The sequence below is a fragment of the Leucoraja erinacea genome, chromosome 33 (genome assembly GCF_028641065.1).
Source record: "Leucoraja erinacea ecotype New England chromosome 33, Leri_hhj_1, whole genome shotgun sequence".
NCBI lineage: Eukaryota > Metazoa > Chordata > Chondrichthyes > Rajiformes > Rajidae > Leucoraja > Leucoraja erinaceus.
In genome coordinates this window covers 12572324-12596833 of record NC_073409.1, presented here as the reverse complement: position 1 = coordinate 12596833, position 24510 = coordinate 12572324, and the positions used below count along the sequence as shown (strand labels likewise).

General features: G+C 39.4%; 1 protein-coding gene across 1 annotated transcript; it reads right to left on the bottom strand.

The window, feature by feature from the left end:
* Window positions 1–320: 320 nt before the first annotated feature.
* ctsh (cathepsin H) lies at window positions 321–23969 on the bottom strand. The gene is made up of 12 exons (XM_055661366.1): window positions 23624–23969; window positions 20715–20746; window positions 17722–17827; window positions 16736–16806; window positions 14529–14633; window positions 12178–12264; window positions 12031–12086; window positions 11579–11660; window positions 8604–8672; window positions 6801–6907; window positions 4674–4799; window positions 321–2273 (listed from the first exon to the last, which is right to left on the bottom strand). The coding sequence occupies exons 1-12, from the start codon at window positions 23694–23696 to the stop codon at window positions 2192–2194; spliced, it is 996 nt and encodes a 331-aa protein (XP_055517341.1). The 5' UTR covers window positions 23697–23969; the 3' UTR covers window positions 321–2191.
* Between the last annotated feature and the right edge of the window lie 541 nt (window positions 23970–24510).

The following is a 24510-nucleotide window of genomic DNA, read 5'->3' as shown; positions in this document are numbered from 1 at the left end:
CATTTGACAATTAAATACTCTTGATGGTTGTATATCAGGACTTTCATAATTCTTTACAGCAGCATCATCAACATATTTGCAGAGAACACAAATAGTTGTATAGAAAACTGGAAAGTCACAATGTTTTGAGGTAGGAATTACAATACACTGTTGGTACAAATTAGGGAAAACTCTGCATAAAACTTGCAGAATTGAAATTGAAAATGCTTTCCATTTGTTGACTGAACAATAAAAATATAAACATTAAATAACAATTGCTGGAAATATAAAGTTTAACATAATGACAATGCCATTTCATGCATGAAAAAAAACCCAGCACGTTCTCAAAAAGATACAATCTTTATTTCTGTGAAAGAAATATGATTCGCATAAAAATACTTAACAATTAAAACTCTGCTTGAGTGAGGATAACTGTGAAAGCGTTAAGCAGGTCTTAGAAACTCACCCTTTTTAGAAGATGTGGAATAGGAGTCAATTGAAAATATAAATCTTAAATTGATGTACTAATGTAGGATATTAAGTGTTATTGAAGCAAGTTGGAACTAATATATATCAAGCTTAAATCAAAAGCCTCAATTGGTTGAATTGATTCCTCTGGTCACTGTTCTTAAGCATTTCAATAAAAGCAATTTTGATTCAAGATTCTAGCCTGTAATCTTTCAACTAATGAATATAACTAACAGCAAACATTAAGGTATCCTGCATAGAAACAAAATGCTGGAGTAACTCAGCGGGACAGGCAGCATTTCTGGAGTGAAGGAATGTGACTTTTCCTGTTGAGACCCTTCTTCAGAAGTCACCCATTTCTTCTCTACAGAGATGCTGCCTGTCCCTCTGCGATACTCCAGCATTTTGTGTCATCTTCGGTGTAAATCAGCATCTGCAGTTCCTTTCTACCCAAGGCATCCTGCATGACTGATTGGAAGCTGCGATTGAAACAGAATAGTAAACTGGCTGTATGATCAAATTACAGCAAATGTAAATGTATGCTTTTCTTGCCACACACAGCAAGAGTATTTGCAGTGTAAATGTGGTTCACATTTTGCATTTGAAAATAAAAACAGAAAATGCTTGAAATCCACAACAAATTAGTTATCAATTGATTAAAGTGGCATTCATGTACTGCCTAATGTTTCTGTTCACAGGCTTTTTGTTTGTGGGACACTCAAATTCCTACCCCTCTTTCATGACAAATTAGTTTGGGGAGACGACATGAAGTCCACCATGAAACTTGAATCTCACAACCATTGGATAATGGAGGATTTAAAGTATGGTCAACAAGGGTAACAAGATTCTGATGGTTCCAACATAACCAACCCAAAACATTAATCCTGTACATTTCCCCTGACCTGTGAATTTCCAGCATTTTCCATTTTTATTTCAGATTTTTAACATGAAATAATTTGCTTTTTGATTTAAAATCTAACTATTTAGTTTTATAAAGGTTCCTTCCTTTTTAAGATTTTCTTTAATTGGTTGTTGAAAGTGTGCGAGCAGGGTAATTTTTATTTGGGGTTTGGTTGCTGCTTGGTTAGAGAAAGGAACTACAGGAATGATTAAAAATGCTTATATTACTTGTTATACTGTGTGTGCTCTCATCCCGTACCTTTTGCATTCTCTCCTTGAAAGTTTCATGAAGTGGGTTATGTCACCCCTCTTTTCCAGTTCTGTTAACAGGTCTACATCTGAAACTTTAAAGTGCTTTTGCTCCTCTCATGCTTGTTGCGATTTTGTTGTCGATTTCAAACAGCTCTTAATTGTGCTTCAAATTTACAACACTTTTTTTAAATCTTAGGTTTTATTTACTAAACCTGATCAGAATCCAGATCAGATTACTCTGTTTTGTTGACTTCTAAGTAGCATTGTCCCTTCTTTGCTGCTATTAATCTTCCATTCAACAAGTCAGTCAGGATTTAGATTTAAGGAAAAAAAAATCAATATTCGTTTGTCAGTTGAGATTCATTTTTTAAAATGTGCATTTGATTCCAGTTTGACTGATTTTAGTGCATGAAGAATTTAGAAATCTGGACGCAAATTTTGCACTCATAAGAGTCCTTAAATCGTGTGAAAACTCTTTTTTTTTTACAAAAATGTAAATAGTACTAAATTGATTTGGAAATATAAATGCATTTTGCTAAAGCAGTAATCAGCACTCCATTTTTGAGATTGCATGTTGCAGCTGGATCATTCCTCATTTCAGCGGCTGGGGGATGGGGTAGGATGCACATGCAGCCAATCCACACATGTTCTTTCCTCTTTCAATGTAGAAATAGCTAAAATAAAACACAGATTTAAGTGTCAGATAGCAAAATTAAGTTAATTCGAAATGTGGTTACAGTTGTAATGTAATGAATAATCATATCATGCTTTTCTTAAATGGCAGAAGGGCCAGGTCGTCAACTTATGTTCCCATTTCATATATACACCTGCCAATGTTGCGCACACCAAACTTCCATAAACTGCAGGATGCATTGTCTTTTGAGCATCCATGCCTGTCGCTAAACAGATTTTTGTTATTGCATTAAAATCTTTGCATCCACTAAACCAATCCATTAAGGTCAGTTACACTCCCCTACATTTTTATTATTCTCCAAAATAAAACTCAGTGTCTCAGAAGTGTTTGCTATGAAAGAACTCTGACTCTTCATTGTCAGGCTGCTTGTCTGTCACATTTACCTACAGTTTGAGAAGTTTGGGCAACATAATGACATTGCTGGTAAACTGCTGCCTCAGAATATCTGAGACGCAAATTCAACCCTGATTTCGAGTGTTTGTGTTTGCACGTTCTGACTGTGTGGGTTTCCCACACGTGCTCCGGTTTCCTCCCATGTCCCAAACTCAAGCAAGTTTGCAGGTTAGTTGGATTCTGTAAAATTGCCCCTAGTATGTAGGGAGTGGAAGGAAGGTATGGTAATGTAGAATTAGTGTGAACAGGTCGGTGTGGACTTGGTATGTTTCCATGGTCTGAATGGCCTGTTTCCATGCTGTATCTTTCAATCAAGGTACAACTCCCATTTCAAAATCTCACAGGCCTGCAGCTCGAATCTAATCTTTAGTCATCACGCACTCCTGGTCTCTGAAAGTCTGCTCTAGTAGGGAGAATACAGAGTTGGGAATCTTCTCAATGAAGGGACAGGGAACATATTTATTGTCTGAACTAGGTATCAGCAGACAGATGCAGATATGTTGGAGGAATCTTCTGTCTGTGATTTTTGACCACTTTCATATAGTCAAGGCCTTGCACTTTTGCAACAGTGGACACTGCTAAAACTGCAGGACACAGTGGTCACTGGATACAATCTAATTTGTTACCTTTTGATTTTGTTTTACTTTAATTTGACATATCACTGTCATTGCCCCAGGCTAAACTTTGTAGAACATCCCACATCTTCTTTGTTTAACCAGGGATTCCCATGGATTCCAGATGACTGCTGTGGTCCGAGGGACATCACCGGATATAGGTGTGCAATTTATCACACTCAGTATCCATCATTTCTCATGGATAAGCACAAGAAATCCTGCTTGACTGTGAACTATTACACAGAGCGATGTTACAGTTTCCACAGTACTCTCTTCATAATGATGATTGACACGCGATGTGGAAACCAATATACATTTAAAATATTTATTTCAAAAACACATGGATTGTGGACACTTCAGAGTAGTTGTAAAGGGTGTTAGCAGACAGAAGGATGGCTAACTAGAGAACACAGATTTAACAACTGACATACAAGAGTTGTGCGTGCGTGCAAGTGGGGGTGGTAGCAGGTAGGATACACCTGGTAGTAGTAGACAAATCTAAGGGTAATTAACCAAATGAATAGTTGAAAAGGGCCGGGAATCATGGCACTGTGGTGAAGAGCAACATTAATGGAAGCCTTTCAAAGAACCAACAAAACCATGATGTGCTGAATGATCTCCTGTGCTGCACCATTCTGTTGGGAAGAATCTTGCCTTTCATGGATAGACACAATTTTGATCTTTGTCTTACAGCCATCTGCTTTCCTCTCTCTCTGTCCATCTGATCTTGTGCACCTTGACTTCAGTTTAACTGAGCTAGGGCACATTCCTTGAATGAATCCGTGTCCTTCAAAGGCATGTTTTTTCAACCTCATTTTTCCATATTCCCCTTTACAGTCAGTGTTGAGTTAGTTTATTTGACTCCAGTGCTCAGACTTCAAACACCAATATTTTTCTGCCCCCATCTCATGCCCCCCCATGTCGAAGCAAGGCTTGCACTTGAACCTAATGGCCTCTTGTCCTAGATTTAGTTTATCTTATCATTGCAGATCACCGCTAAAATACACGTGCAAAAATGAGCACAGGTACGAACTTACATTTTTGAAGACTAAATATATATATATACTTTTAAATTGGGGATTTGGCAGAAGAAGACCACTCATGATCATTAAATGATATTTTGAGGGGTTTAGAGCCTTAAACAAAATTACCTTTGAACCTTCGTACAGACTGATCAACATATGGGACCAGGAATTGAAAAAGCAACATAAAGTGAATCAAATTGCAGGACAGTAATCTTCCATATTCATTGCTCAGCTATTAAACAGTGTTACTGGTATATGTTACTGCCAGTTAATCATAATCTCATTGATTCAAGTATGCAGTTATTTGACAAAAAACTATTTGTTAAGACATTGAAGAAATTTACAGACCCATTGATTCCCCACTTGGGTCCCCACGAGTTCTTCACAATCCAGTATTTGGTCCCATTAGATACTCCATAGCCCACAGCTAACACAGCATGATTCACTTTGTCTGGAGTCGAATCGCAGTTTTTGCTGTCAAAGAATTGTTTAAATACCATAAGTTTCAATAACTTGAAAAAATAAAATTCATACATTTCTGCATAGGTTAACATTTCCCATTGTAGTATAAATTGCTTTGTCAATAGTTACAATGGGAATTGTCCCCGGAAACTTAACACGCTAATTACAATATCGCCAGTGACAGAAGATTTAATTGCAGGATGACAGGTTTAGATGGGGATTCTTCATTATAAATTCAGAAATTCATGCTGGGATCTGGCACTGAATTTTGGTGCCCTGGTTCAGTTCAAACATCTCTTATACCCTCAGTCCTTGTATGCGAAACACGAGGTCAGCTAAATATATATATTTTTAATAAGTTTTTTAGAAAGGCAAACCTAATAAAAGTATCTAAAACATCAAATAACCCAGAAGTGACCACCAGAGGATTTTTGCTAAGTGGAATCTTTTCACTTGAAGAATGAGAGGACTATGCACTGGGTTACGAGACATCAACTCAACTGCATGCTTTAGAGGATGTGAAAATGTCTGAGACCAGGAGTGAGACAAATTCATTTAATTTATTATTCCAAATACATGGATGTTTGTATTCCCTCAAAATCCTCTGTCTTGGGATTCCAGACCCACCCTTCAAAATCAGAAGGTTAAAGGATAACTTTATGGAGATCTTTAAGTTTAAATAAAAGTTTGACAGAGTAGCCGTGGAGAAGATGTTTCCATTGTGGAGAAGCCGGAGACTAGTAACTGTAAATTTAAGAAAGTCATTAATACATCGAATTAAGTAATTCAGGAGAAAGTTCCATACACAGGGAATGATGAGAATATGGAGTTCTCCACTACAAGACGGAGGCCATCAGTTCAGAAGCACTTAAACAGAAGTTACATAAATATAGTGATACAGTAAAGAAACAAGCCCTTTGCCAAACATGTCCACGCCAATCAGGTTTTACAGCTGAGATGGTCCCATTTGCCTGACTTTGGCCCCTAAGCCTCTAAACCTTTCCATCCATGTGCCTGACTAAATGTTTTTTAAATATGGCCAGCATACCTCGATTCAATACACCTTTTGGCAGCTCACTCTATATATGCACTGAGGTCTGTGTGAAGAAACTGTTAGTCTCTGATCACTTAAATATTTCCCAAATCACCTTAAGCCTATGCCCTCTAGTTCTGGACTCCTCGGGGGGGGGGGGGGGGGGGGGGGGGGAGTTTATAACTATTGACATTATCTAAGCCTCTCATGGTTCTCTGTGAATCTATATAATCAAATAAGCAAAAGGGTAAATGGGTATGTTGATGTGCAGAGCAATCATGATTGACACAGGCATTTGTGAACAGACCAAACCAGGCATTCAACCCCACTGTAGTGATGTTGGTGTTATTTGGTATAGTTGGTGTATTTTGGTAATCAAATATTTGTTAATAAATGGAAGCCTTCCAGTTATAATAAAATGAGCCCAAAATTCTACATTATTAAATACATGGTCAGGAGTGCACCTGACATACACAAGGCCATAAAGTTTTAGTGTGGATGAAGGGGTAGGTTGGGGGGATTGGCTTGATCATAATATTGGGGTTTAAGAGGTGGGGATGGGAAACTTGAGGCATGACCGTGACTCTAAGGTATTTAATAATTACTGAGAGATTTTACCCACAATGCCTATTGATTAGTTAAATGTGACATGAACTTGCTGTGAACACAAAACTCAGCAGTGGCCCTGGATCACTGGAGACACTACGGCTTGCAACCTAACAAGAGAGGAACCAGCATGCAGTTATACTGGATCCAGTGGAGGGGAGTACTTGCCTCTAATAATTTTACTTCCACCAACTTCATTAGAAAAATGCATTAACTTCCCGGGAGATACCGAGTTCCCTGCAGATCTCCCAGCATTTACACTTGGACGTTAAGGCAGTTCAGACTTTCCATTTATGCTGATAAGCAAAATGTCTTTTGTGACACCTCGAGCCGTTTGAAACTGAACTGTGTACTTATGGCTTCAAGTGACTTACTTGGAATAAATACCACTTGTGTAGCTTAAAAAATCATCAGTCACTTGAAATGCCAAACTGACAGGATTCAATCTTCCCACAGCATCCACCATGCCATTTTCATCATACTGTAAAACAAACAAGGTGTTAGACTGATGTACTTCCACAAGTACTGCAATAACACACTAGACATGGAATTGCAATTAAGGCTTTCAACCTGTTGGGTCTGTTTGGTCTAATGAATCATAATATTTCCGTTAAATAATGGCATATTCTTTGGTAGTTTTGATCACCAATAAGCTATTATGGCCATGTTTCAAATTAATAATTGAGCATCAATTTACATTTGGTCTCAAACTTATTATTCCTTTTGTGTGTATTTGTTTATTAACTACTAAAAAGCTTGATTCTTAATTTCCTGAGATTCTCATTCAGGGAAAACAACTCTACTTTTTTCAAGACCAATGCATACTAATTTGACCAGGCCAGAGGTGTTTGAGTATAACTGAAGCATAACTGTTCCCCTTAATCTTTATATCCAGGGTCTTTGCTATTTTTAATTAATTGTGTACTAATTTGGTATACATAAATCCATAAAACTTTTCAGAGCAGGAAAAAGGGCTGAATTAGAAAGTTACTTCTATTTCTATGTTCTTTTGAACTGTCACATATTTTGTCAGCTACACATCGAACAATCAAATGCTGTATTTGTAACTTTTAACATTACATCAATGTGCCGCCTTTCACATGCTGTGTAGAGATGGTTTTGTCAATCTTGTTTGAAATTGTTGCAAGAACTGCCTGTGCATCTTATCCCGAGCCCTCTGCAGAAGGACGGGGGTAGTGACCACCATAGTCATAGAGTGATACAGTGTGGAAACAGGCCCTCTGGCCCAACTTGCCCACACCGGCCAACAATGTCCCAGCCACACTAGTCCTACTTGCCTGCGCTTGGTCCATATCCATTCAAACCTGTCCTATCCATGTCCAACTATTTCTTAAACAATGGGATAGTCCCAGCCTCAGCTATCTCCTCTGGCAGCTTGTTCCATACACCCACCATCTTCGTGTGAAGAAGTTACCACTTGGATTCCTATTAAATCTTTTCCCCTTCACCTTGAACCTATGTCCTCGATTCCCCTACTCTGGGCAAAAGACTGTGCATCTACCCGATCTATTCCTCTCATGATTTTGTATACCTCTATAAGATCCCTCCCCTCATCCTCCTGCACTCCATGGAATAGAGACCCAGCCTACTCAGCCTCTCCCTACAGCCCACACCCTCTAGTCCTGGCAACATCCTCGTAAATCTTTTCTGAACCCTTTCAACCTTGACAATATCTTTCCTATAACATGGTAACTGAACACATTATTCTAAATGCAGTGTCACCAATGTCTTATACAACTGCAACATGACCTTCCAACTTCTATATTCAATACTCTCTGATGACCTTGCGAATCTTGTTCTCATCCAAAGCATTGATGTAGATCACATTCTCAAGTAGTTATGTGTGGGAAATAAATGCTGCTCTTACCAGCACTGCCCACATCCTATAAATTAATAACATTAAGAGAGACTATCAAATGGCTTGTAGAAATCTGTGAGGACATCTATAATAATTTCCCTGTCCATAACTATAATCAAGCATGGTCCATCCCTTCCGAAGCTACCATGGCTCCCTTTTGATCAATGGAAAAAATACAAGGTCATTCCGTCCTTCTTGCTTGAAATTAATTTGAGCATTGAGTTCTGGTCCAATTTAATTCAGTTGTGTTTAGAAAGGAGTGAGTGAATGTTGTAGTCCAGGAAGATTAGCAACCTACCTCTGTAATGTTCACCACATCTTTGACAAATGCAACTGCTTTGCTTGGCTGGAACCTGCAAGATCCATTCTGGTAGAAACATGAGCGGTGAAAGAAGATAATAATAGGATTATTAACTGCAGTTTGGTTGCTTTTTCACTCGGCTTAAATTGGACAGACTCTAAGATTTTGGGTCTGAGTTTTACTCTCAACATTTTGAAGATGAATGTATTAAACTTTATTACTTTGTGAGATTAGTTAATCTCCATTGCACCCCTTCAAAAACTTGCATCCTAAAGTGGAGAGATTAAAGCAGTACAAAGTACTCCAGGGTTGGGCCTAGCAATAAATAAAATGCTGGAGGAAGGCAGAGGGCCAGGCAATATCAGCGGCTAAAGGGATGGTTGATGATTTGGGTCAAGACCTAGCATCTTGTACTGATGCAGGATCTCAACCTGAAATGTTGACCCATCTCTGCCTCCACATCCTGACCTGCTGAGTTCTTCCAGCAGTTTGTTTTTCGTGTGGGATGGAACTGCAGATCATGGTTTAAACTGAAGATAGACACAAAATGCTGGCATAACTCAAGTGGACAGGCAGCATCTCTGGGGAGAAGAAATGGGTAATGTTTTGGGTCGAGATCCTTCTTGTACTGGATTCCAGCACCTGTGATCTCTTGCAACCAGCCTTCCTTATGGTAACATCCAAACCCACTACATACCAGTTCACTCTTTTGCTGAATCCAGTTGTTACTCGTCTATGCTTTATACACAAGAGCACAAACATCTCTCCAAGTTGCATTTCTCCGTCTCACACTTCAAAAAAAACCCTACCAGCAGATAATTTCACACTTCACCACCTTATTCTCGACCTGCTATAATTTTGCCCACTCAAAATGCATCTTTGTAGACTCCTGATAATCTTACCTAGTATTTTATGATCAATAATGTATCATGAATATACTACATTGTCCTCTCATTGAAGTTAAAGTAAATTATAAAAATAGACCCAACCATGCCCTCGTGGCATGTATCCATGCTACCCCAAGGATGAACTGTGCATTCTTACCCTGTAGTCTGTCAGTGTGCTGAATCCAAATTCATGCTGTTTTCAACATATATACACAACCTCAAATTTTAATCTAGTTTAATAGTCCACTGCATGACATCTGATCAAAGGCCTACTGCAAATCCAAAATTACATGCCCTCTGGCTCGTTCCTGTCTTCTAAATGCTGGTTATATTTTTAGAAGCTCTAATAGGTTAGTGAAGCACAAGTTCTGATCTTTAAAACCATGCTGATTCTGCTTAGTTTTGTTGTGACTGAGTGCCCTGATTCTATGCCTTTTGTGAGTCGTAGTTTTACAGCAAGGAAACAGTTCCTTCTGCTCTTCATCCAAGCCAGTCGACTTTCTTGCCCATCTTCCTGCCCACTTACACATCCCATGTGCCCCTATTTAGACCATATCCTTGCTTGTGGAAGAGTCGAAGTATCTCAAAGTAATGATTGTATTAAATTCCACACCTTCTCTGGCAATGTTCCAGATGTAGTAGCTATTTAGCTTAACTCAGTATGTTATAACTATAACCAGTTACTTTTAAATTTTATCTGCCTGTAATTATGTGCGTGGGATTTATACGTAGTCTGAGGCGTGTTGACGGCTGGCATTCTTTCAACCATACTCTGCAAAAATAAACTTTTCCCTCAAATCTCATTGAGAATTCCTTCCTCTCAACTTAAACCTATGTCTTTTCTTAGTGTCCCTCGGTTGCCTTTGCTCTGGGGAAAACAAGGCCAGCCTATCCAGTCTCAAGATAAGTAAAGAGTGTGTTTAATTATTATATACACCGGGAACAGAGCAATGCTATTCTTATTTGCTGTAGCTTTACAGACATATTAATGCAATAACAAAACAAAAAAATAAATAAATATACGCTAATTATTAAGACAAGGAATTAATAGTTATACGAAGGTAAGCAAACCATTAAAATGCAAGCCAAAGTTCCACTTTGTGAGGTCAATATTAAGGGGAAAATATACATTTGTGGTTTGACTATAACAGCATTGATGTGGAGGAATCTTGGTGTCCAAGTTTATAGCTCCTTGAAAGTGGCAAATAAGGAATATGCTTCCATAGGTCAGGGCGTTGAGTACAAGAGTCAGAGAGTCCTAATGTAGCTTTACAGGACTTTGGTTCATCCACATTTGGAGTATTGTATTAGAATCAATGTCACATCAATTAACTACATCTGTAATTCAGCATTAGTTCCTGTGACCAGCTTGCACTATAAAGCATGTACGTTCCCATGTCCTGTACTATTGGTTGTTACAATAACACATCTATTTCAATACAGAAGATAGTGCATCATATTAACCCAGTCTGATATTTGTGTCTCGAGACCCACAAGCAATTGAATCTTAACTGTTCTCTGAACGGGCCAAGCAAGCCAATCATTCATGAGCGTTTATTGATGGGCATGAATGTTGCCCTTCCCAATTGAGGCCTGCATCCTTTGAGTGAAATATTCTTTAACTTATTTGAGCTCTCGCAGTAAACCAAACTAATTTTTTTTAAGACCCTGACCAAGATCAGCCAAGTGAGCACTAGCCAAGATTAAATATGGGTCTAACATGGGCCTCTCCCCTCCCTTGCACTGCCGCTGTCTCATTTATTGGAAAAACAATAATAATCATTCTGTGACAAGTCCAGAAGGAAATAGTTACACGAGACTTGCTTGTTGATATCATAAAAGTGCACATGCTGAAGAGCATCAGAGTCAACTAATTATAATTACATGCTTAAATTTCAACATTCACATTATTTTCACTTCGGGTTTTCACGGGTTTTACTATCCTCCAATTTAGTTTACAGGTATATTTTGGTGCCATTTTTATAAAACTTGTCCAGCAATTTATTTGTCCATTTGCAAAAGTTAAGTGATTGAACAAGGACATCAATTCTATTTAACTGTGTAGTTACAAATGTAAAATCTCACCTTTCCTTCATACGGATAATCCTTTTCAGTTTCCAACCCATTGTTGTACTTAATGTATTCAAAGGCTTGACTTGGTAGTCCCCTGGCGAAATATTAAAAACAATAGTGTAAAATATGAAATAGGCATGGAGTTCTTTACAAAACGAGTCCCTATTTTAGATCAAAAGTATTTTAATCATAAAGCACAGTATTCTTTACTTTTGGATAGACTTTTCCAATTTTGATTCCATGCAGAGTACTTGAATTCTTCAGAACCAGGAGAGAGATTTCTCCCAATGCTCTGAGAAGTGAGAGATATGGAATAAAGATTGTGTGAAGATAAATTCTTCCTTAGAAAGGCTTTGTGGTAAGGATGATAGGTCCTTATAAATAAAGAACCAGATAATAATTTCTTAGTTCCACATTCGAACAGTCCAATTTGAAAATGTATAACACATTGCACATTCACTCACCCAGAGCATCCATGATTGTTAAAGTTCTGAGCACAGTCTACAAGTTGCTGTTCTGCCTACAAGAAGTTTGAAAATATGTTAGCCTCATGCAATTTTTGGAAAGTTGTCCAATAACTCAGATAAACAAAGTTTGGGAACAACACTTACCAGTGAAAAAAGTTTTCCTGAATGTATTGCAACTGCAGATTCCAAACATCCTGTAGTAGAAAAGGTCCAACAGCTTCCACACCCACCCTGTGGAGATTGCAATCTGTAATTAACGTTACTCAAACCAGAAAATAGACATGATTGGAAGCCAAACGTACTTTTGCTGTCAGTGGAGTTGCTCCTACAATCCCACTTAGACCTTCCTTAGAGGGCTAACACCCTAAAGGGCCTGTGCCACTTTCCCGACTTTTTCCACGAATTATCCCGAGTTTTCAAACTCACAGAATGTTCGTAACGAGTCCGTAGGATGTATCGTAGCGGCTCGTTATGCCAGCCGTAGGTACTCGGGGCTATTTCTTTTTACTCGTAGACATTTTTCATCATGCTGAAAAAATGTCCCGACTTACCCGATGCCCCGAGTACCTGTGGCTGGCATAACGAGCCGCTATGATATATCCACGGACTCCTACGGCCTTCTATGGACTCGTTACGAACATTCTGCGAGTTTGAAAACTTGGGAGACTTCGTGAATAACTCGGGAAAGTGGGACAGGCCCTTAAACCCAAGGCAATCTCCCTCTCTACCTCTTTGATCTTTAAAAATCTACATCTCTTACCAATTTGCCTTAATGTATCGTTAAATGAGAATTATACTTTAATAAAAGGTTGGAGGTTTAACAAAAATGCTGGAGAAACTCAGCGGGTGCAGCAGCATCTATGGAGCGAAGGAAATAGGCGACGTTTCGGGCCAAAACCCTTCTTCAGTAATATATTTTAATAACACTTGTGTGAAGCGGATTAGGGAACTTTCTTATTTTATAGGGACTGGTTAAATGCAAATTAAAGGCAAACTGCCATAGTTGTATGAAATAATTATAGATTACTTCAATTTAACAAATGAAGAAGAAAGAAACCGAGCTTAAACTCCATTGGTGTAAGTGTACTGCGATGATGGCCAATTGTTTTCCTGAGAGAAATGTGTTGCTACCTGCTACTGTAGTTGTTGACTCACTGCGTTCAAGGAGAAGCTGGATCAGTTTCTGACGGGGACTGTAGACACTGCCCTGACCACCATCTTAGTCTGTATGTTGAGAGTAAATACTGCCTGAAACTCTAGCTCAAGGAACCAATACGAGTTTAGGACAATAGTTTCCCCATTGTTTATGATCAATCCCAAGTTGGGCATGCAGGCTGGAGAGGGGCGAATGACATTACGTTAAAGCCACATAATTGATCTCTCTCCTGGTTAAAAAAAGGTAGTTGGGAACTTTTTCTAGCACCATTACCCGTTCTAAATGCATGAAAGTGTATGTTATAACCATAATTTTGTATTCAGCTTTCATCTTCTAAGTATTGCAGTTGTAATAATAGTATGCTTTTAGACAATAGATAATAGGTGCAAGAGTAGGCCATTCGGCCCAGCACCACCATTCAATGTGATCATGGCTGATCATCCGCAATCAGTACCCCGTTCCTGCCTTCTCCCCATATCCCCCTATTTTTAAGAGCCCTATCTAGCTCTCTCTTGAAAGCATCCAGAGAACCTGCCTCCACCATCCTCTGAGGCAGATAATTCCACAGACTCACCACTCTCTGTGAGAAAAAGTGTTTCCTCGTCTCCGTTCTAAATGGCTTACTCCTTATTCTTAAACTGTGGCCCCTGGTTCTGGTCTCCCCCAACATCGGGAACATGTTTCCTGCCTCTAGCGTGTCCAAGCCCTTAACAATCTTATATGTTTCAATGAGATCCCCTCTCATCATTCTAAACTCCAGAATGTACAAGCCCAGCTGTTCCATTCTCTCAGCATATGACAGTCCCGCCATCCTGGGAATTAACCTTGTAAACCTACGCTGCACTCCATCAATAGCAAGAATGTCCTTCCTCAAATTAGGGGACCAAAACTGTACACAAAACTCCAGGTGTGGTCTGAATAGGGCCCTGTACAACTGCAGAAGGAGCTCTTTGCTCCTATATTCGATTCCTCTTGTTATAAAGGCCAACATGCCATTCGCTTTCTTCACTGCTGCGTTTCTCCAGTTTTGGCCATCTGTTGGCTGTACAGATGTTTTGCTGAGTAACGAGACATGGCTGTAAAATCAGACTACTTTATGTGCATCTTGGTTTAGGATCCACTTCAGCACCAAGTCATTAGCTAACAACACAATGCTGACAGACACTGTGTACTTTATCCTTATCTGCAATTGATTAAAAAGATGCGTTATATCTGTTTCTCCCCGATATATGCAGTATAACCAGATTAATACTTTCAGTATTTTGTTTCTATTTCAGGTTTCCAGCATCCACTGACTATGTTTTTTTGTTACCTGATTGAGTGAATCATTTGTCTTTACCTGGTTTTTTACGGGCGTGACAAATTTTCCTTTCTGTCTCCAATCAATAGATTTTGGTAACGGGCCGTGTTTTGAGTAATGGTTCCCTCGTGTAGCCGAGCAGTTCTATGAGACAGAGGGAACAATTTATATTTTGCAAAGATAAACCCAAAGCTATCAAGGCACGAGGATAGTTATTCACTGCAGTCTGGAACCCAGCTCTTCATTTCAGATTCCCAGCACCTGGAATATTTTAATTTTGTATTTAGGGCTTGGATTTTCTAGGAAGTTTACAGCAAGGACTCCAGCATTCCAGCTCAAGGCTTCTGTACATGTGTGAATAGAAGAACTAGTGCCCCATCAAGCAATTTGGCACTGGAAAACCCCCAGCTCCAACTATAGGCTCCATATGAAGACCACAAAGAAACAGACTAGCTTCCCTGAAAACAGGGAATATTACCAGGAAACCCAGTGGCTTGAATGGAAAAGCCTTGGACAAGTGATATTATATAAAGACATACATATGTTATTTACGTAAAACCATATAATCTTAACATTTTTTAAATCTTTAACATTTAATTTTTTTTGTTTTTATAATGTTAAGAAATGTAAGCATTTTAGAATCTTTACTTCTGACTTTTTCCTTTGTTTTGCTAAAATTTGAGATGTTTCTGAAAAGTTTGGGAATATTTTGAAGAGGTCAACTGTTTTGACAATCAAGCTAATGAAGGTGGCATGGTTTAGCCCGCTGTCAATCTTTCCCCACATTATAGATAGAAGCCCCTTTTGCCAGGAAAGACCTTGTCATCAGGGTAGTACCTACAGGCATATCACTCAGATCTATATCAAACTTTATTTTCTTTAGCTCAGCGACAAGTGTTAGTTCCTAATAGAGTCATAGAGTGATACAGTGTAAAAACAGGCCTTTCAGCCCAACTTGCCCACACCAGCAACATGTCCCAGCTGCACTAGTTCCACCTGCCCGCATTTGGTCCATATCCCTCCAAACCGGTCCTATCCATCTATATATTGGGTAAGTTCAACAATGGCATTAAATGTCCACTTTGCCACTGGGGGAAACTTGCTGCAAATAGTGCCTTGGAATCTATTGTCTGCAACGGAGAAGGAGGATGGCCTGGGGAACAGTTTAAGATCTCATTTGAAAGATACCTTGAATCATTCTGCATCCCATCCTACCCGCACTATTGCACTTTTCTCTCTAGTGAGGCACTTGGATGTTTCATGCGATAGCATATGTTGAATCATCAACTCTTAAATTCAAGATAATCCTGTTAGTTTTAAAGAGTTTGTCCACTGTCAAGTACAATAATGTTCTTGTTAACATAATTATGAAGATATTATATATACACATTTGACAAGCTCCCTGCCTTGTACAACCTGGTTAGTTGGTTACTACTGAAACAACATAAGATACTGCGATAGCCACACAACTGGGAAAATATATATATAAAATATATACATATACATATATACAGCATACCTCTGGTAATTTCTATACAATATCACGACAGAGGATTTAAATCAGTATGTGGATGAATGAGCCATGAACGCTTGAAAACCAACTATAGAGCAAGTGAAAGAAAGCATTTGCATTTCCAAAGCACCTTTCATTAGGGATGTCTCAAAATGCTTTGTAGGAAAGGCAGCAGCCGATTTGGAGATGGCAATGTGATAAAGTTGGGAGTAGGGGCCAGGACTGTGGGTTTTATTTTTGAAATTGCGTTGTTTCATCTTCTGACCATGTGTAATGGTGGATTGAATTTGGTTAAAGAAAATCTAATCAATAGTACTTCTAATGCTCTCCATTGTATTGGGATCGGGAATGTTGACATTGATTGTATATGTAGCTGAACTCATGTTCATGTAATGAACTCATGATCATCTAAACTAGAGACAAGAGAGGTGCCCACCAGAGAAGCATTTCAAAAGAAAACTGTACAACTTAAGGAGCAAGCGTAGGAGACAAAGTTCATTTGAGGTTAAACATACTGTCGCAACCCTCTGTAGTTGCCATTAATTTTTGACTTCCTCTATATTTTTTGTGTGTTTTACACATGGATATCCAATTACTATAGTGACCTTATCTTTTCACAATGGTGCCTGTTTTAAGGGAAACCATAAGTAATAGGCAGAGAAACTTGAAGGCAGTGAATTAGCATGAAATCCAGGTAGAAAGTTAGCAGCAAAGAGCGGAAAGAAGCCGTTACCTGTGGTACTTTCATCAAGTACAGTGTCTTAAACTCACTGAAGGTCATGTCAGAATATTGGTTGAGACCCACTGTAGAAAGGGAATGCAAAATATGAGAAGTTAAAGCTTTGACATTATTCCTTCAAAATGGTATTACAGTGTAAATAGTAAAGCTTGCATGCTGCAAAACACAACATTTATATTGATGGTAGACAAAAATGCTGGAGAAACTCAGTGGGTGAGGCAGCATCTATGGAGTGAAGGAAATAAGCAACGTTTCGGGTCGAGACCCCTCTTCAGACCTGAAACATCGCTCATTTCCTTCGCTCCATAGATGCTGCCTCACCTGCTGAGTTTCTCCAGCATTTTGGTCTACCTTCGATTTTCCAGCATCTGCAGTTCTTTCTTAAACATTTATATTGATGGTATTACTTCACAACTGTAAAGTTGACAGAGTGCAGTGCTTTCCTCCAAACTGTTGTACTAAGTCTGTGAAGTTCCTTCAGCTGTTGTACATGGAGATTATAATTCGCACGGCAATCGTTAAAATGAAGCTACTTCAATCCATGATGTTTTATTAAACGGTCAATAAAAATAACTATAAACTATTTTTTATAATCTGTTGATCTCTGCGTCATGACCGTGCTCTTCATCCAATCTAAGTGTGTAGGGTACTTAGGAACAGATGAAGTGGAGGAACTTGAATAAGGGTTGGATGATTTGTCTATAAAACCCATTCTACCACAGGATTAAATCTTCACTAATCTGACCCTCAACATGTGAATACTTTTGCACGCCACACTTTTCAGTTTTTTTATTTGTAAAAAAATTTGAAAACCATGTATCATTTTCCTTCCACTTCACAAGTATGCGCCACTTTGTGTTGGTCTATCACAAAATCCCAATAAATTACATTTACGTTTGTGGTTGTAACGTGACAAAATGTGGAAAAGTTCAAGGGATATGAATACTTTTGCAAGCCACTGTATATTCGAGTGAACTCACTGCGAAAGGTACGACTGCTTTCGTTGTGGTCATCAATCCTTCTCTTGTTCTGGATGAAGGTTTGCAGCCTGTGGGTGTACTCCTCTGAGCTGTAGTCTTTGTTGTTCTGCTCGCAAAAAATGGAATCAAGCAAAATATTATCTTGAATCAACAAGAATTTTGATTTACGTATCATCTTATAATGCAGTAAAACATCCCAGAAAGCATAATCAAATAAAATGCGTTACTAAACTCCATGTTAAGTCACTATTATGAATTGTCTTCAGAGTCATTTAATTATATAGCATGGAAACAGGCCCTTAGGCCCAACATCATCCATACCAATCAAGATGTCTATCTGAGCTATTCCCATTTGCCCGCATTTGGCCCATATCCATCTAACCTTTCCTATTCATTTACCCGTCTAAATGTCTGAAACAAACAAAATGATAAAAGACATGAGATGGGTCACAACATTTGTAGACCAATGCAGATCATGCATCACAAAAGATCTTTTGGGCAAACAGCACACCAAAGACTTTAGCTTTTCAAAGTCCTCTCTTCCCCAACCACCACCAACTATCCGCTGTATTCTAGTTTTACATGGACCAGCAATTCCTTTTCAAATATCTGTTCAATTTCCTTTGTGTGCGGTTGAATGATTTATAATACTGTTTCACACGATACCATCCAGATTTCAACAAATTGCTAAATTAAATACCATCTTCTAATCCATCCTCTGATCTCTTGCCAATTATCTCAAATCAGTGTTGTCAGTTATTGATTTGCATCCCTTTGTAAACGGAATCACTTTCAATAGAGAGTTGATTGCGTTCATTTACAATATAGATACACATAGAATATACGGTACAATGATAAGCCAATTGGCCCAATTAATTTATGATGGTATTTATAAACCAAAGGAGCCTTAGACCTAATCTATCGCATCAAACTCTCTCAACATTCTAATTTCCTTCAGAAAGCATCCAAAGTATATAAGTTAATTATTCCCAGAGGCAGAGAGTTCCAACTTCTAATTACACTACAAGAGAAATGTATTCTGAAGTTCCCATTGAATTTATTATAAATGACCTTGCATTTATCAGGCTAAGTTCTGGGTTTGCCAACAAATAGAAGCATTCTCTCTTTAACAACCTTGACTTATCATTCATAATTTTAGATTTCTACCATGTTACTTTTAAGCCATTTCCAAAGGAAACAAAGCCCGATCTACTCACTGTTTTCGTTACAACAATTCATTTCTCAGTCTGCTTTGTGCACTTTCTCCACAGCTTCCATTCTATTTTATACTACAGTGGTGGAACTAAACTTACTCTGAAGCAAAAGGAGGCCAGTAAGCTTATTGGGTCCATGGTACACTCAGCATAGCAATCCCATCAGTCCCATTCACCAGCTATTCATCTCCCCACAACTCTGCACTCATTCACTCCCACATCTAACTAGGCCTCTTTGATTCTTTTTGCCACCTACACTAAGAGATTACTTTACAGAGGCCAGTTAATCCACCTGCACCTCTTTGGAATCTCATGTCTGAAGAAGGGTCTCGACCCGAAACGTCACACATTCTTTCTCTCCAGTGATGCTGCCTGTCCCGCTGAGTTACTCCAGCATTTTGTGTCTGCACATCTTCGGAGATTGGTAGGAAATTGGAGAACTGGGCAGACATAGACAGCATCTGAGGTCTGATCTGAAGCCGTGTCTCTGGAGATACAAGACTGCTGTGCCATGTCTCCATGGGGGTTTATTTCCAGCCGAACGTGCCCTTCCCAAGTTTTATACAACTTTATAACATTTAAATTCTATTCTCCTAGAAATAAATCTGTATTTTGTTAGCATTTTTAAAAAAGGTTGTAATTACTAGACTAATAATCCAGAGGTCTCGGCTAAATCTGAGACTTGTTAAAATCCCAGCAATGTGATTAATTCTTAACAGTTCTCTGATGTGGCGCAGCCTGATACTTTGTACAAGGTTAGAGAATGATGGGCAATAAAAGCTAATCTAGCCATAATAAATCTTAGCCAAGCCAACAAGGCTCACGTGTTGTGCAGTTCAACATGAATTGCTTTGCTGACCTGCGATTATATATTTAATGGTCAGTAACAGATAGGCTAACAAATTTATGGAATGCTCTCCTTTGTTGCCCAATTGTGACCCTGAGTTTCTGATAACATTAATTTCCCTCCCATTTCCACCCTGACCTCCCTTTCCATAGCCTCCCATTCTGTTACCATAAAGCTCTCTTTAACTCACTAGTCTTTTACACCCTTCTGAACCAAACAGCAAGTTCAACAGTTTTGGGTAGGTATGGGTTTGGTTTGTAATTACATTTGCTCTACAACAGTCTTTTATTTATTTTCCTATTACCAATGCAGTTTGTCCCCACAGCACCATTATCATTACTTGTTTTTCTGCCTTGGGCCTTTCTATAATGGACCTTCACTTTTGTTCTTTACTCCTACCTATTTTCCTCTGCAATTTCAGATCCAGTTTTATACTGATCTTCCAAAAGAGGCCGTGGGATATTTAACGTCCACCTTAGCATCAGAGCAGGAAGACAGGCTTGAATTAAAAAAAAAACCATTTGTGTAAAAGATGAACTGTGAAGACAACATGACCCACTGAACGTTTAGTAGCTTTGTCTAATTCCAGTCTTCCCACAATGAAGGAACTAATTTTGTCTGATGGAAAGTCCCCTTAATTCTGTCCAGTAGCTGACAAATCTAGAGCAAGAACTCTACAAGGCCTTAACAAAACTTTTTCCTATTCTGAGAAATGTTCTTCTTTTTAAATGTCATATTCCCACATAGGCTTTCTTTAAAATACAAGAGGGATCTTGCTTCTCAAGTAATTGGTACATGGGTGACTCAGTCAAAACTCTGACTTGGAATCCATCTCGGGTAGAGGGACCAAGGTATAAAACACGGCAGAAATACAAGTACGATTGGTTCTGACAGAATGGCAGAAAGGATCAACGCAGCACAGAAATAATTACCATGATCATCCATTCTTTGAAATAACTTATTTCTGTAAAACAAAATAAAGAAAATTAACTCCAGTTATGGCATTTAAATTATTGCCCTCCCTCCATTCCCAAGGTCTCCATGTTGCCAATACTGTTTGTATCAAAAAATCCTATTTCTATCAATTCTTCCCTAATTGGAATCCGTTCACCCAAATCAATGCTGTCCCACTTGTCAGGACCGAGATTAAAGCCAAAGAGTTATGCACGGCCATACAAACAAAGTTGCCCATCCTTTCGTTTATCTTAGAGATACAGTGTAGAATCAAGCCTATTAAGGGCTTTTTATACGAATAAGAGGAGCTTAAAGTTGATTCTGTACTGTACTGGGAGCCAGTGGAGAGAGGCCAGGGTCGGGGTGATGTGGTCCCTTTTACGAGTGTCCATCAAAAGTCTCGCTGCAGCGTTTTGAACCAATTGCAAGCGGGACAGGGATGATTGGCTGATGCCAGAGTATAGGGAGTTGCAGTAGTCAAAGCAGGAGGAGACGAATGCATGGATGATTTTTTCAAGGTCATCGAATTGGAGGAATGGTTTGATTTTAGCTATGGCACAAAGCTGGAAGAAACTAGCTTTTACCACAGAGTTAACTTGTTTGTCAAACTTTAATGCGGAGTCAAATATCATGGCAAGGATTTTTGACGTGCGGTTTGACTAAGGAGTCAAGGCTTTTCCAAGGCTGCCTAGTTTTGATGCTGTCGGAGAGGCCGAGTAGGATGACCTCAGACTTGCTCTCCTTTAGTTGGAGGAAGTTCTGGGCCATCCAACATTTTATGTCCTCGAGTCAGTGCATGAGGCTGATTAAATTTGACCGGTCGTTGGGTTTCAGGGGGAGATAGAGCTGTGCCATCTGCATAACAGTGGAAAGAAATGCCGTGCCTTTGAATGACTTGGCCGAGGGGCAGCATGTACAGAGAGAAGAGATTGGGACCAAGGATGGAGCCTTGTGGCACCCCGCAGAAAAGGCTAGCTGGGGAAGAGAAAGAATTGCCTATGTTGGTAGAGAAACTCCTATTTTTGAGGTAGGAAACCAGCTCAGGGCAATGCCATCAACACCAACCCCATACTGGAGATGGTCAATTAGGATGGTGTGGTCCACTGTATCAAACGCTGCGCTGAGGTTGAGAAGGAGCAGGACTGCAGTCACCGGAGTCGATGGCGAGAAGCAGATCGTTGTGTACCTTCAACAAGGCAGACCTACAAACCTACAATTAACCTGCATGTCTGGAGCAGCCAGAGGAAACCCATGCGGCCATAGGGAGAATGTGCAAACTCCACATAGTACCTGTAGTCAAGATCGAACCCCAGATCTCTGGCACTTTGAGGCAGCAACTCCATTGCTGTGCTGTGCTGTGCCCCTGAGTTAGTCCTATTTGCTTGCATTTAGCAAAATGCTAAATGGCACTTGATCAGATACCTTTTGGAAGTCCATATATACATCAACCACGTTACTGCTAAGTGGATGTGATTTATCTTTCATACTGCCAGCTTCCTTTTTTCTAATCAGTACAGCGGTGCAGCAGAGCAGCTGCGGTAAATCAGGGGCCAGTCCTCGCCTTCGATGTTGTGTGTGTTGTGTGCATAATTCCCCTGTGGTTCAGTTTCCTGCCACATCCTAAAGATGTGTCAATTGATAGGTTTATTGGCTACTGTAAATGGCCTCCGATGTGTAAATGAGTGATAGAACCTGCAATGGGTGAGAGGGGGAAGAGAACAAAATAGGAGTAGTATAAATGTTTGTTCAATGATGGGCATGGACCTAATTGACTGAAGGACCCGTTTCCATGTTGTACGACTCTGACTTATCCATCTGTCTGCTAACTATTGTTTCTGAAATTTTCTCCATTACTGGTCTTAAACTACTTGGTCTGTTGTTTGGCTTTCTTCATACACTATTCATGTCTATTCATTAATATTAAGTTCACCAGCAGCACAACCTAGTACAAGGTAACCCCACCAATATTACACACAACAAAGGCCATACACAGGTTCGCAAAGGGATCTGTGGAAAAATATCGACAGGAGGACATTTCTGTTTGACGTATTAACCTGCCAATACTGGCAGTTACAGCCCGGGTTTTGATGCCCTTGGCTTCTGAAGAACGACTGATTCAGAGTGAAAAATGCTCCACACTTGAAACCCAGGCCCTGATTTTATTTCCCTAACAACAGTAATGACAACATTTTTTTTATAAATCCTCAATTAGTGTTAAAGCGCGTTGGATTGTTCTGAAAGGGATTTGAATGATGCAATGGAAAAAACAAATACTTAATTTTGTGTAGCCACCGGGAACAATAGCAGAAGAAACGACGGGAGAACAACCAGAGCATCCAGTATTAAGGGAACATACAAGGGGGTTTCCAACATATCGGGAAACATATCTGGTACCGGTCGAACCTGTCTCAGTACAGTCTGCAATTGCCTAAAAATTAAACGCGAGCTATGAGACGGGTTAATGCCGAATGGCCTGACCACACACAGCAATTTGAGTTAAAAATTATAAAATAATGTGGAACGGAAGATAGTTTGTGTCAGCGATTTTTGAAAGTTTTCCAATTACCCAGCTCCTTTGCTCTATAACCGCGGCCCTAAAGATATATATCCTTCTTGTAAGCATATCTACTTCCTTTTTTTTGAAAACCTGCTGATATCCACCAAACCCCCCGGGCTGTGATTTCTAGGTAATAATTTGCCGTGTTAAACAAGATTTTTCCCCATCAGAAGCTCTCACCACGACTCCCTGCACAAAGCCCTCTTTGCACAAAACTCCCGTCGCGTTTATTGGAAAATTCATGCCAGAGGCTCCGGAACAATCAGAAATATGATTCCTGTTTCTGAGCTTCTGAAGAAAATTCCTTACCTTTGAAAGAAAATGCCTTACCTTTGAAAGAAAACTCGGGCAAGCTGCAGACGGAATGAAAAAACAGCAGTAATGGGATAACTATTCCCGACATTTTCAGGAGGTGACTGAGCAGAACTAGCACCGTTCTCCTTCCTCTGCTGAATTTCACTGCATCTACTTCCTCTTACTGTACAGCAGTTGCCAAACAACAAGCAACTGTTAACTTGGAGAGAGAAGTCAATGTAGAGCTGTGGACAAATGACGGAATATCCTATCCTACTTCTAATTGGTGGCTGTTCGGCGAAATAGTGGGAGGGGGAATTGAAGCGCGTTTTCTAAATGCTGTCAATGTTGAATTTTACAAACCCTGGTCTGTGCTGGAAGAGATAAAGTTGCAAACCCCATGTGTTTTCAATTAGTAAGGGGGGATGATTGAGGTTGGTGCCATCGTGTGGATGAAGGATGTATTGCTCTTTAATAATTTGGCTTCTTGACAAAATAGATCACCTATAATCACGCCATTTACCAGAAGTGCCATTTACCAGCAGGGCAGTGCTATTAAAAACTTGACAATAATCACGACACAAAGCACCAAAACAGCTGGGCTAAAATTCTCATGATCTAAGATCAAATTAAATAACTGAGCAAGAAATGTAACCTTTAAAAAAGGTTAGTTTCACATCCCATTCAGTCCAACTGATCCACACTAGTGTTTATAGCCCATTTTAGCGTGTTCACTCATTATATCACCGACTTCTTCTTTAGTGTGGCGTGCACAGCCTAAAGTTGTAGGACAACTTGTTCTATTTGATCTTCCGTTTGATTGCATTAGTCGAAACAGGATGGACCACTTGAAGGTTGCAATCTTCCACCCCATATCACTGAGAATAAAACCTATTTTGTCAATTAAATAAAATATTTATTGA